The sequence below is a fragment of the Protobothrops mucrosquamatus genome, unplaced genomic scaffold (genome assembly GCF_001527695.2).
Source record: "Protobothrops mucrosquamatus isolate PMUCROS unplaced genomic scaffold, P.Mucros_1.0 scaffold4495, whole genome shotgun sequence".
NCBI lineage: Eukaryota > Metazoa > Chordata > Lepidosauria > Squamata > Viperidae > Protobothrops > Protobothrops mucrosquamatus.
In genome coordinates, this window is record NW_015390401.1 from 29,297 (window position 1) to 41,866 (window position 12,570).

At 50.9% G+C, this 12,570-nt stretch overlaps 2 protein-coding genes across 2 annotated transcripts in view; one reads left to right on the plus strand and one right to left on the minus strand.

Moving 5' to 3' along the window:
* Positions 1-4,520: 4,520 nt before the first annotated feature.
* GPR137 (G protein-coupled receptor 137) lies at positions 4,521-10,619 on the minus strand. Its single transcript, XM_015828433.1, has 7 exons — positions 10,254-10,619; positions 8,306-8,355; positions 7,214-7,439; positions 6,213-6,362; positions 5,651-5,779; positions 4,913-5,007; positions 4,521-4,693 (listed from the first exon to the last, which is right to left on the minus strand). The coding sequence occupies exons 1-7, from the start codon at positions 10,617-10,619 to the stop codon at positions 4,531-4,533; spliced, it is 1,179 nt and encodes a 392-aa protein (XP_015683919.1). The 3' UTR covers positions 4,521-4,530.
* A 1,861-nt stretch (positions 10,620-12,480) lies between these two features.
* The window catches only part of BAD (BCL2 associated agonist of cell death), a 5,255-nt gene continuing 5,165 nt past the window's right edge, over positions 12,481-12,570 (plus strand). The window contains exon 1 of the mRNA XM_015828431.1: positions 12,481-12,529. The gene's annotated coding sequence lies outside the window, so the exon portion shown is untranslated. The remainder of the gene's footprint in view (positions 12,530-12,570) is intronic.

Below are 12,570 nucleotides of genomic sequence, written 5' to 3' on the forward strand. Positions count from 1 at the left end.
CCTGAAAAGCAAAATTTTTGATTTCAAACTCACTTACACACTTACAAACCGTGGGGTTTGTCTCCTTTGGGGGCGGCCTGGCTTCTAAAAATGCAGGTATTTCCTTAGAGATCCTGGCTCCTTCTCCGATTTTGCCCCTTATCGTGTGTGCCCCCAATTTGTGTTAACCCACACACAAACACACACACACACCCTCTTTTTTGACCAAGAACCAAGATGCCATGTGCTTTGGGACTGCCGTGTCCATCACTCTTCTTTCACAAGCCCTGGGTCTTTTTTTCTCACTCCCAGCCCCCAACTGCCTGCACAGGAACCCACACAGAGACCCACACACACAGGTGTGCCGTCCTATCCTGTCGCACGCCCAGGTCAGATCGCGCAAACCTTGCATCCAGAGTCCCCAAGCCATTTCAACGAGCGAGCCCCTCGCCCCGTTACTCCTCCCAGGTGTGCACACCTGCCCTGCCCTCTGCCCCCCCAAACCTCTTTATGCTCCCCCCCTCTTTTAAAAGAGAATGTAAACCCCACAATAACGACAAAGCAGCTACACACTCACCTGGAGGGGGAAAAACAGGCTAAGAGGCTGTGTGGGTGAGTAATCAACGCTTGTGCACATTTAATGCTGTTTCACCATCTCCTAGACCCAGTCTGGGCTCCTAAGTCCTCCCTCCCCCCCCAAAATAAATCACACAGGAGCCCCCTTTCCAAAGAGCCCTGGGAAGGGGCAGTGGTGCCTAGGGGGTAGGGAGGGGCGGTGGGGAGAACTCAGGCACCCCCCTCCTTTGGGTGTACTCACTGGCTTCGGTTGCAGCAGCAGTGGGTTAGGATGGACGGTGGCTCTCGCTGGCTGGCCTCGGGCGGGGGAGCCTCCTTTATCTGCCTTCGCCCCCCCCTTTCCCCTTCAGCCGGGACTGTCTCACCCATCACCCCCAGCCTGGCCATCCCCCAGATCCAGCCCCACCGGTGTGGAGGCAAGAGCGAGGCGTTGTGGGTTAACTCTTTGGGTGACGCGAGCCAGGGATGACAAGGGGAAAATAAGCAGAAAGCCACACAACTCCACAACGGACAGCAGCATGGATTTCCTCAACCCCCCCCCAGGGGCTTTCTCACCCCCTTCCTCAATCAAAGGTGGGGGTTTTTTTGGGGGGGGGGAATAGGGAAGGAAGACTAGGAAAATAGCATCCTTGGTGGCAGGGGAATTTAGCAGGGAGAAAATGGGTGTTGGGCAAGGGATGCCCACAAGCCCTGGGGAGGATTGGTGGTCAGGCAGGGAACCCCCCAGGCAGGGGGGGCAAGCAGAGAGATGCCACAGGGGAGGGGGCTGAAAGGGGCCTGGGTCAGTCTCGGAGCCCCAGAAAGGCAGGCCGAATTTTGTTCCGGCTATTAGAAGTCGCCTCCCCCCCCCTTTTGCAAAAAATGAAGAGAAGGAAACAGGATCCATTCACACAACCCATTTCACTCCCTGTTGAGGAATGGACCTCTAAGTGAGTGGGATTTGCACAGAATGCAGAGGGGGGGAAGAGGGGGGGGGGAAAGGAGGGAAGAAAGGAAGGACAACAAAGGAAGAGAAAAAGAAGGAAGGAAGGAAGGAAGGGGAGGGGAAGGAAGAAAGGGAGGAAAGAAAGAAAAGAAAGAAAAAAGAAAGAAAAAGTAAACCTTTGGCTCCTTAAATGACTATTATTCAGCAGCCTCGTCATATTTACTGCCCTCAGTGTGGACTAGTGTCCTGTATAGGATTTTACTTTGATCCATTAACATATGGAGCAAACCCGTTTTACCCTCTGCAACCACACTGCACACAACAGCTGGACATGGGTGAATTGTAACCACAATTGAATTGTAGTTGAATGGTACCTTGGCTTGTATCTTGTATTTTGCAATAACCCAATTTTGCATTAACTGGGTTTGATATGCATTGGTTTTTTTTTTAACTGCTTAAGACTTTTTTGCTTGATTTTAATTATCCTTAAATATGAAAGAGACTAATGATTGCTTACCAGCTCGATAGAATTTAGACCGGCATATTGGCTTGGTAAAATAAAATTAAAAAAAATCTCTCTTTTTCTCTGAAGAAGTGGATCAGGCTTCAGCCAGGGAGCCCTCTGCATTTTCATTAATTCAGCAACATTCATCTGCATCTGAATAACATTGGCTCAAAATTAAAGAAACGGACAGGAAAACCCCAGATGTCAGATTTGTTTCTTCTCGCAGGCCTCAAATTCAAATGGCCTACCGCGCAGGGTTGTTTGCCGAAATCAACGAGGTAATTCCCAATTTTGTATCGTTATAGTGATGGACGGACTGGCGGTCCTCAAGAACCGCCTGGAGAAAATCTTTTGATGGGGTTGCTAAGAGATGTGGAGGACTTGATGACACACGTACCTGATCGATCAATCAATTAATCGGGCATCAATCAAAGATGGGAAGCAATTTGCGTGGTTCTGAAGTTTTTTAAAAAAAGGCAGGCCAAAGAAGAATTCCCCAAATCAGGTTTGTTCCAACAGATCCAGACCGTGAATTATCCCGCCCCCAGAGACCCCCAAACTTCGGGGGGTACAAATTCCGTGTCCCCAATCAGAGTTCCCCAAAGGCCTGTTGAAAGCTTTGATTCCATCCAGATTCTCAAGGCCAAGCAAAAGGTGATGACTGAATTGCCTCTAAATGGATTATATAAATCTTCTCCGTCTTTATTTCAGAACGGTTTCTCAATGCGCTAGGATTCCATGTTACAATTTAGCTGGATCAGAGTTACTCAACCTTGGTAGCTTTCGGATGTCTGGACTTCATCTCCCAGAATTCCCCAGTCAACATGTTTTAAGATGGGTGGGCTTCAACTCCCGGAATTTACCAGGAGACGGCGAGTTCTAGTCCCGCCTTAGGCATGAAAGCCGGCTGGGTGTCTTTGGGCCAATCACCAGGAGACGGTGAGTTCTAGTCCCGCCTTAGGCATGAAAGCTCACTAGGTGTCTTTGGGCCAATCACCAGGAGACGGTGAATTCTAGTCCCGCCTTGGGCATGAAAGCTCACTAGGTGTCTTTGGGCCAATCACCAGGAGACGGTGAATTCTAGTCCCGCCTTGGGCATGAAAGCTCACTAGGTGTCTTTGGGCCAATCACCAGGAGACGGCGAGTTCTAGTCCCTCCTTAGGCATGAAAGCCAGCTGGGTGACTTTGGGCCAGTCACCAGGACACAGTGAGTTCTAGTCCCGCCTTAGGCATGAAAAATGGCTGAGTGACTTTGGGCCAGTCACCAGGACACAGTGAGTTCTAGTCCCGCCTTAGGCATGAAAGCTCACTAGGTGTCTTTGGGCCAATCACCAGGAGACGGTGAGTTCTAGTCCCGCCTTAGGCAGGAAAAGTGGCTGGGTGACTCTGGGCCAATCACCAGGAGACGGTGAGTTCTAGTCCCGCCTTAAGTAGGAAAAGTGGCTGGGTGACTCTGGGCCAATCACCAGGAGACGGTGAGTTCTAGTCCCGCCTTAGGCATGAAAAATGGCTGAGTGACTTTGGGCCAATCATCAGGAGACAGTGAGTTCTAGTCCCGCCTTAGGCATGAAAGCCAGCTGGGTGACTTTGGGCCAATCACCAGGAGACGGCGAGTTCTAGTCCCGCCTTAGGCATGAAAAGTGGCTGAGTGATTTTGAGGAAGGTGTGTTGGATACGTCCACCATTTGAGTTCTTTGTAAAAATAATAAAGGTGGGAATACTGAAGACCATGAAAAATGGTGGGATAAAAACCTAAAAACAAAAAAAAGCACTACCTGTACCGCTTTGAGCTCGGAAAGAACGGTCCGATCACGAATAATCAATAAATAAAACCGATTTCAACATTCCTAAAGGAAGCATTTTTTTTTTAAAAAAAAAAACATCCTTTATCTAAAATTTCACCCGCAGGACGGCCGAATCCCAGGAAAGAAAGAAAGAAAGAAAAGGAAGGGGTGGTGGTGGTGTAAAAAAAGTGGCCACGCATCCTGTCGCTAACACAAAAATCCGTTTATTGGAAGGGGAGGGGCAAGCGATGATATAGCACCAAGAACGGCAAAGTGGTTAGCGGAGGAACACAGAAGCTTATTCCGAATCCTACGGCTTTGTGGGGAAGAAGGGAGGGGAGGAGAAAGAGGGAGGGAGGGAGAGAAAGAGAGTGCCCCTCTACCCATTTCACAGAATCCGTCTCAACAACATCGAAGATAAAACCAGTCCCCCCCCCCTCCCGAGTCAATTAAAGTGCTAGTGTTCTCAAATAGACTATGGGTTAAATATCTAGGGAATATTTAAGTAGGAACGGGGAGGTTTGAGGTTCCAGCAAAATAACCAGCCAGCTCCGGAATTAAAAGGATGGAGCTGAAGGTTTTCGGGCTAAAATTCAGGGAAGAGGAGGGTGGGATAAGGGGAGGGGGATCTAAATACCCTGTTCGCATGCCGGTCGTCTTCCCCCACCCGTCCGCACTCATTTATACACACAGGAAACCTTCAGCAGCAGCAAATGTGTGTGTGTGTGTGGGGGGGTCTTCCTCCGTCCAGCATCCATGTCTCAGTTCTGCGGGGTGGAGTAAAGGCTATGGTGGTGGCTGCCGGAGACCGCAGCCTGTGAGAACAGGAGGGGGGCGGTGGGTGGGTGGCCCCCGAACCAGTCGTGCTCCCCGCTACGATTGATCGAGCCGTAGTAGCTCCCGTTGCTGGATCGCCCGGTCAGGCTGGAAAAGGAGGACAGGAAAACAAGCAGGTGGGAATTATACAACTGGACCTCCGAGCAGTTTTTCCTTCTCCCTCCTCGCTCCTCTTTCCTCGTGTGTCGTTTATGTCTCTTCTTCTTCTTCTTCTTCTTTTCCCCCCCTTTTTTTCTTTTTGTAAGTGTGTGCGTTACTGGAAGGTTTTTGCTGGATATTTTGAAGGATTAAAAAAGAGGGTTTTACCTGCTGGTCAGTCCTTCGTTTTCACGCTGCCCAGGATAGTCGAAGAAATAAGAACGGGAGACCCCAAGCTGCCGATGGAAGACACGGCTGGCACTCTGCGACAAGAGAAAAGACAATTAAAATGAATAGAATAGAATAGAAGAAAAGAGAAGAGAAGAGAAAATAGAAGAGAAGAGAAGAGGAGGAGAGGAGAGGAGAAGAAAGAACAGAAGAGAAGAGAATTAGAATGTAGAATGGAGTGGAGTGGAGTAAAATAGAATAGAATAGAGCTGGAGTAGGAGAAAGTCGTTTAATTGAGCCTTCATGCATGGACCTGGCCTTTTGAACCTGATGGTCGACATCCAGCTCAAGAATCCAAATCAAACTCCCGGTCCATTCCGTTTCCGAGAATCTTAACTGTTTATTGAATACACTGCACGGTAATCTCGAGGCAAAACTAACTCTGAGGTTCCCAAACACCAGCCAGAGTCTCAACCTCTTACGTAGCCCATGTAAACAAGATCACTTTGTTATGGGAACCGTCCGCTTCAATTCCACACCTGTTATGGTGTCCTTGAAAAGATCTCAGGCTCTCAGTGGCATTGTAGAAGTTTTGCTTCTCCATCTAGCCCACTTGAAAGTAACGCCTCCCTCCCCTTTACTCTTAAAGGCAAGTTGAAACGCAGAGGCACGTAGCTGCCCAAGTTTCGGCCTTGACACGGATATTTGAGACTGATCCTCTCCGAACATCCCACTCACCGTATCCTGCGCCGGCCGATGCACCCGGAAAAAGCCCACCAGCAGCGTGGTGGGCAGTAACTCCCAAACGAAGAGGATGAGCCCAAAGACGATGTAACCTTGATCCCCGAGATCTGTTATTAGGTCAGCCTGGAAGGGGGGGGGAGAAAGAGACTGGGAGGTAAAAGCCCACCCCTTTACTCCCAAATCTTTACAGGAAGTCCCCGACTTAAGACAGGCCCTTCAGCAAACATTCAAAGTTACGACGCACCACCCTGAGGATTACTCGGGCCCACGTTGACAGCTGTTTGCGGTGGCCCACAGTCAAAATATCATCAAACAGAGTTGGTCGTGTGGGGGACCCGCTTTACGGCCACGATGGTCTATAGATGGCTACAAAGTAGGCCAGCCAATCAGCTTTGTCAGAGTTGGATAGTACTTGAGTATTACTCTTTTCGGAGCCTGGGGCAAACCGCCCCACGCTCCCTTGTTCAAGGGAGGGGAGGATGGGAACTGGAGTCGAAGACGCTGGAGATTCCCCGCCCCAGCTGCTCTCCAGCCACCACCGTCCCCGAGGATTCACCTGGTCGGAGACGTTGTACCAGTCGTAATCGAAGGAGTCTAGCCGGGTGCGGGAGGAGAGCGCCAAGGCAGCCAGGTTGTAGCAGGCGCGGCTGGCGTAGAGCAGGACGATTGTGCCTCCCATGGCCGCCGTCTGGCATAGGGTGGTGCCCTGTTTGGGAAAGAGGCGATTAATCTGCAGGTGGGCTACTGGGAGATTAAAACCCGAGGCCGGTTTGGCACATCCTCATACATCTTTCTTATGGTGCTCAAGCAGCACGAGAAAAGCAGGTGAACCGTGAATAATTTTACAGGCTAAATAAAATCCAAAATACACAAACTTTATATCTATCTATATTATCTATCTATCTATCTATCTATCTATCTATCTATCTATCTATCTATCTATCTATCTATCTATCATCTATCTATCATCTAACTATATCTATATATATATATACACACACATTCTCTCTCTCTCTCTCTCTCTCTCTCACACACACACACACACACACACGTGAAAACAAAAATAAAAAAAAACTTTAAAGGGGATAAATATGTTCACTGATAGGTTGATAGACTGCTAGATGGAACGTGCCACCAACACTGACTGTATATAAGTAGACAGCAAGCCCCACTCCCTTCTAGCACTGACGATATAATCTAGCTGGGTCATGAGACGTCTGCAAGAAAACCACCCAGCTCAGAGAGCACCAAGGACCCACAGTCCTCCTCCTCCTCCTCCTCCTCTCCACAAACCCCCCTCCCTTCTAGCACTGATGATGTTACCTAGCTGGGTCATGAGACGTCTGCAAGAAAACCACCCAGCTCAGAGAGCACCAAGGACCCCACAATCATCTTCCTCTCCTCCTCTCCACAAACACCCCTCCCTTCTAGTACTGATGACGTTACCTAGCTGGGTCATGAGACGTTTGCAAGAAAACCACCCAGCTCAGAGAGCCCCCCCAGGACCCCACATACTTATATCAACATTCTGCATTGTGCAGCCACGAGAAGGCGCACCTTGGCTTCCAGGTAGATGCGTGTTGAGGGAGAGCCACGGGCCACGAGGAAGAGGCAGAGGGCGAGGGAGACAGCTCCCAGCACAAAGAGCGAGTCGCTGATGAGAACGCGTGCCAGGACCACCGCCCAGGGTTCCGCCTGGCGTGCCCGCACCAGCACGGCGCACGCCACGTTCACCGCCAGGAAGAGGACGCTGGCCCCGAAGCACACCCCTCGCACCAGCAACCTGGGGAGGGGGGAAAAAACCCACCCTGAGAAGCGAGACCCTCAAGATCCCAACACTATTTCTTCGGGACCAACAAAACCTGGGGCTGTTCCTTCCCACCCAGCGACCTCTCCTTTCAAAGAGCGACTTTGCCCTGAGGCTGCAACATTTCAGATACAGGGAAGAAGTCCCCGACTTACGGCCGCAACCGAGTCCAAAATTTCGGCTGCTAAGCCAGACAGTTGTGAAGTGGGTTTTGTCCCGTTTTACGACCTTTCTTGCCGCAGTAGCTAAGTGAATCACTGCAGTTAAGGTAGCAACACGGTCGTTGAGTGAAACCGGCTTCCCCCATTGACTCGGCTTGTCGGAAGGTCGCAAAACGGGATCCCGGGACCCGAGAGAGAGAGGTTGTGACCGTCGTAAATACGAGCCGGTCGCCAAGCGCCCGGATTTGGATCACGTGACCCACAGGGATGCCGCAACGGTCGTAAGTGTGAAAAACGGTCCTAAGTCACATTTTTCTCAGTGCCGTTCAGAACTTTGAACAGTCACTAAACCAGGGGTAGGCAACCTTGGCTCTTTTATGACTGGTGGACTTCAACTCCCAGAATTCCTGAGCCAGCATGGGGGAAAGTTTGGCCCCCTCATGACTTGTGGACTTCAACTCCCAGAATTCCTGGGCCAGCATGGCTCAGCTTGGAAACCTCTCCCTTTCCCCTCAGCATGGCTGGCTCAGGAATTCTGGGAGTTGAAGTCCACGAGTCATAAAAGAGCCGAGGTTGCCTACCCCTGCACTAAACGAACAGTTGTAAATCGAGGACTGCCTGTAATTTTGTGCGAGAAATCCCACTAAGCCACAGACCGCTGGAGAAATAGGGATTACTCACAGGCCTTTGATCAATTCAGGACGATACTTCGCTTTGGCTTTGAAAACCACCTGAAAAGGAGCAGAAAATTGACATCATCATCATCATCATCATCATCATTATTTCAGCGGCCCGGTTCCATTGTTTTGATGGACAGGCGCGGCCCGCATTGGCTAGAAATGGGAGTAACAATTAAACATTGCATCAGAAGCCGTAAACAGGCTCGGCTTGCTTTGCTCCAGCCTCCAAACGTTAAGACTGCATTTCCCATCATCCCACCCCACCCCCGTGGCTGGGAATGATGGGAGCTAGGGAAAGGAGAAGGCTTGGGCTGGGGGAAATCCTAGCTTGCTATGGTAAATGAGGGGAGGGAACCAATTTACTGCCCAAGCCACTGAATGACCTTGAAAGTGGCTCCTTGGGGACTGTCTAATGCACAGCGCAGAGATGCATCAATGCTATTATTAGGTTAAGAAAAGTTGGGCTTCAAAGCACAATTCTGCTAAAGCAGAACAATTTTGCACGCACACACACACACACACACTCTCTCTCTCTCTCTCTTTCTCTCCCTTTATCTGGTTTGGACTGCCTCCTCTTGACCACATACGTATTAGCAAGACGTACCCCACATATACCAGAAATGCTAAGGTACGGTAATAAGAGTTGCTACTCAGCTACAATTAGGAAACTCAGGTTTTGCACCCTCTTTTCAGCCACAAAGCAACAGGACAATTTCCACACGTTGCTGCCACCGGTATCCACAGGATATACAAACCAAGGCAGGGGAAAAATAAATTGCAACCCGTGCCAAGCATTTTTAAGCCACTAGCTACTCTGCTATCGTAATTTACCGATAAGGCTTCCTGTGGTTTTGATATGGTCATGAGTTCATTAGTTTTGTCCTTTTTCGAAATACAGAGGTGCTAATGTTGCAAAACGTTAATGCACTATTGGGGGGAGGGTTCCCCCCCCCCCCGTGGTTTTAAAAAAATTGCATCCTGGATGGAAAGGAAGCTAATCCTGTTACTTTTAATCCTCCGCTAAATCTGAGCCCCGTTATAGACCTTTGCTGTGAATTGGGATAAACTATCAACATGTTGGATTAAAAATACTCAGGATTCTTATCTTTATTTTGATCTTCTTATCTAAATGAATAGAAAACATCCAATTAAAGAAAATTGGTCTCATCTACAGAAAGAACCAGCCTATCAAGATACATGCCGGCGGGGGGAATTCTGGGAGTTTTAAGTCCACAGACTTTAAAGGGCCCAAGGTTGAGAAACGCTGATTTGACGGAAGACAATAAGTCAAAATAAAATAGATATTTAAGGTCTCCTTAAGCCAAAACATACACAAAGCAGATAGAACCAAGTTGTCATTTGTGACAGATCGGTCTTTGATGCCAATCGAGCTAGCCTCTTTACGACGGGTCCTTGGTGCTCTCTGAGCTTGGCTGTTTTCTTGCAGATGTTTCATAACCCCAACTAGGTGAAATCATCACAGCCCTGATGATGTTACCTAGTTGGGTCATGAAACGTCTGCAAGAAAACCACCCAGCTCAGAGAGTAACATGGACCCCCCCCCCGTCTTCCTCCTCCTCTCCACAAACCCCACACCCTTCTAGCACTGATGAGGTTACCTAGTTGGGTCAAGAAATGTCTGCAAGAAAACCACCCAGCTCAAAGAGCACCAAGGACCCCCCAGTCCTCCTCCTCCATTCTGCAAACCCCACACCCTTCTAACACTGATGATGTTACCCAGTTGGGTCATGAAACGTCTGCAAGAAAACCACCCAGCTCAGAGAGCACCAAGTAGCCCTCATTTCAGCCCTGACTGAATATTCTTTCTTGGTTTCCTCTTTACCCAGAAGTCCCCAGCTGCCATGTGGCGAGTTCAGCATTTACCCAGAAGTCCTAGAGACCATGGCTTCCATCTTGGCATTTGCCCACAACCCCAGCACTGCATTTACCTGGGCAAAATAGAGATTCATGAGGGTCAAGGTGAAGAACTGGAGGCAGACAGGGCAGCAATACAGCAGCCAGAAGAAGAAGGGGTGCAAGCGGTTGGCCTTGAGGGTGTTCCGGAAGTAGAAGGAGAAGAGGGTGGTGCGCAGGGCGGCCCAGAAGAGGCAGAGGAAGAGGAAGACAGTCTGGTAGCTGAACTTTTTGTGGCGGTAGAGGAGCACCAGCCAGAGCTGGGCGTAGACCGAGAAGAAAAGCAAGGCGTACAAGGCCGTGTAGAGGGTCGTCAGGCCCACCTTGACGGCGGGCGGGAAGGCCGGCGTGAGCCGCGAGGCTGGCACGATGGCGCTCAGATTGCTCACAGCCTTCTCCATCTTCGCCAGCTAGGAAGCCATCATCCCCCCAGACTGCGGAGAGAGGGGGACGGGGGGTCGCGCCACCACCACCGCGGCCCTCTCTCTTGGCCAGAGCAGCTGCCCCCGCACGGAGAGGGCGTTACATCCTTTGGGGAGGTGGGGGGCTGGACCCTCCGGGGGGCAAAATCAAAGGGGGCCTGCCCGTTCCATGGGAGAGACTGGCTGGAGGGGTGGGGGGGCAGCTGCGNCCCCCCCCCGGACACCTGGGTCCCTTGTCGCCTCCCCAGATACCTGGGTCCCTTAACCCTCCCCTGCTCTCTCGGGCCCCCGAGTCCCCGGGCTGCCTCTCTGGCCCCACTGCCTCAAATCTGGGGTGGGGGGGAGAGAAGACGCCCCCTCCCCACAAGTCCAGGGCAGCCGCAAGCGCGCGACCTCCCAGTTGCTGCCAGCTGCGCCAAGTGCGCTCGCCCCGCCCCCTTTCCTGGCCGCACCGGCTCGGCGTGCCGGAAATGACGTTTAGCGTCTCGTTCGAGTTGCGCCAAGGGCGTAGAGCGCGTTTCTGAATGGCAAAAGACCGGGGAGCGGGGAGCCTGACTCTTAGAGCGGCGGCGCTCTTTCCGCTCCGCCATCTTAACGACGGGCATTTGTGCTCGCTTAGTAATGGGAAAGGGGAGGGGGAGAAAAATCCACAGCCCGGAAGTGCTTGGTGCTAAAGGTTCCCCTCCCCTCGGTTCCGTTCTCTGCTTCCGAGTGCAACTCTTTTCTCTGGCTCCTTCGTTCCGTTACATTCGTTTTACACTTATATATTCATACGTTCCTGCTTGTACAGTTTAACAGACAAAAATGAAGAATAATGGACTCTGCGGATGCAAGAGCTCTGGGTCGGAGTCGGGCGGGGTCTAAATCGAATAAAGTAATTATTAATTTGGCAACAGCCTGACCTCCAGCTGTGGAGGTTAGGCTGTTGCCAATTAATTTGGCAACAGCCTGACCTCCAGCTGTGTAATGCTTAGAATTAAGGCAAGCCAGTGTTTTAATATAAGCCGTGTGGACTGCAACTCCCAGAATTCCCCAGCCAGCAATGAGTAATGCTGGTTGGGGAATGCTGGGAATTGTAGTCCACACAGCTTAAAGTTGCCAAAGCCGAGATGCAGCAAAACCAAAGCGTCCTTTTAACACTTACAAATTGTGATATAAAATATTATGGGACCCAAGAGCCAAAAGGAAGCCTACCCAGAGTTTTTATGCTCTTTTAAAAAAAAAGACAAGAGGCAAATGTAGCCACAGAGGGAAGGAAGGCAGAAAGAAAGAGGAAGGGGAGGCGACTGAAGAATGGAGGAGGGGGGAAAGGGAAGAAGAAGGAGAAGCAAAAGGGAGGGAGGGAGGGAGGAAAAGAAGCGGGGGAGGAAGGCAAGAAAAAGAATGGGATGGGAAGAGAAGGGAAGGGAGAGAGAGAAAGAAAGAGAAAGGAAGGAAGGGAAAGAAGGAGAGGAGGGCGAGGAGGGAAGGGACAAAGGGAAGAAGAGGAAAGAAAATGAGAAAAAGAGGGAGAGGAAGGAAGGAAGGAGAGGGAAGGAAAGTAGAAGAAGATGGGAGGAAGCAGGAGGAGGAAAAGGAAGGAAGGAGAGGGGAAGAGGAGAAAAAAAAGGGAAAAAAGGAAAGAAGGCAAAACTGTAATGGCAAACGCCCCCTCCCTCCTGGGGAAAGAGGACTGAGGGGGGCGGAGCCAGGCCAAAGACCGCGCGGGGGGGGTGTTGCTTTGATGTGCCCAAGAGGGCGGAGCCTCCCCCACTTCTCCGCCCCCTCTGACGTGGCCACCCCTGATTGGGCCCCGCCGGTGGCAGTTCTTTATCGCCTTGGCGACTACGGCTGGCTCTCCGCTCGCGGTAAACAGGAGGAAGGGCGCTCAGGCAGCGCTCCGTCCGCAGGTAGCCGCATCGGGCAGCCCCGGGGAAGGCGGGGGGGGGGG

Bases quoted from the DNA above. Each gene is read 5' to 3' on its own strand.
- GPR137 (XM_015828433.1), bottom strand. From the start codon at position 10,619: ATGGAGAAGGCTGTGAGCAATCTGAGCGCCATCGTGCCAGCCTCGCGG. The intron at 6,363-7,213 runs GTGCGCCTTCTC...TTTCCCAAACAG, and splicing joins GCATCTACCTGGAAGCCAAG to GGCACCACCCTATGCCAGAC. The intron at 4,694-4,912 runs GTAAAACCCTCT...CTCCTTTTCCAG, and splicing joins AACGAAGGACTGACCAGCAG to CCTGACCGGGCGATCCAGCA.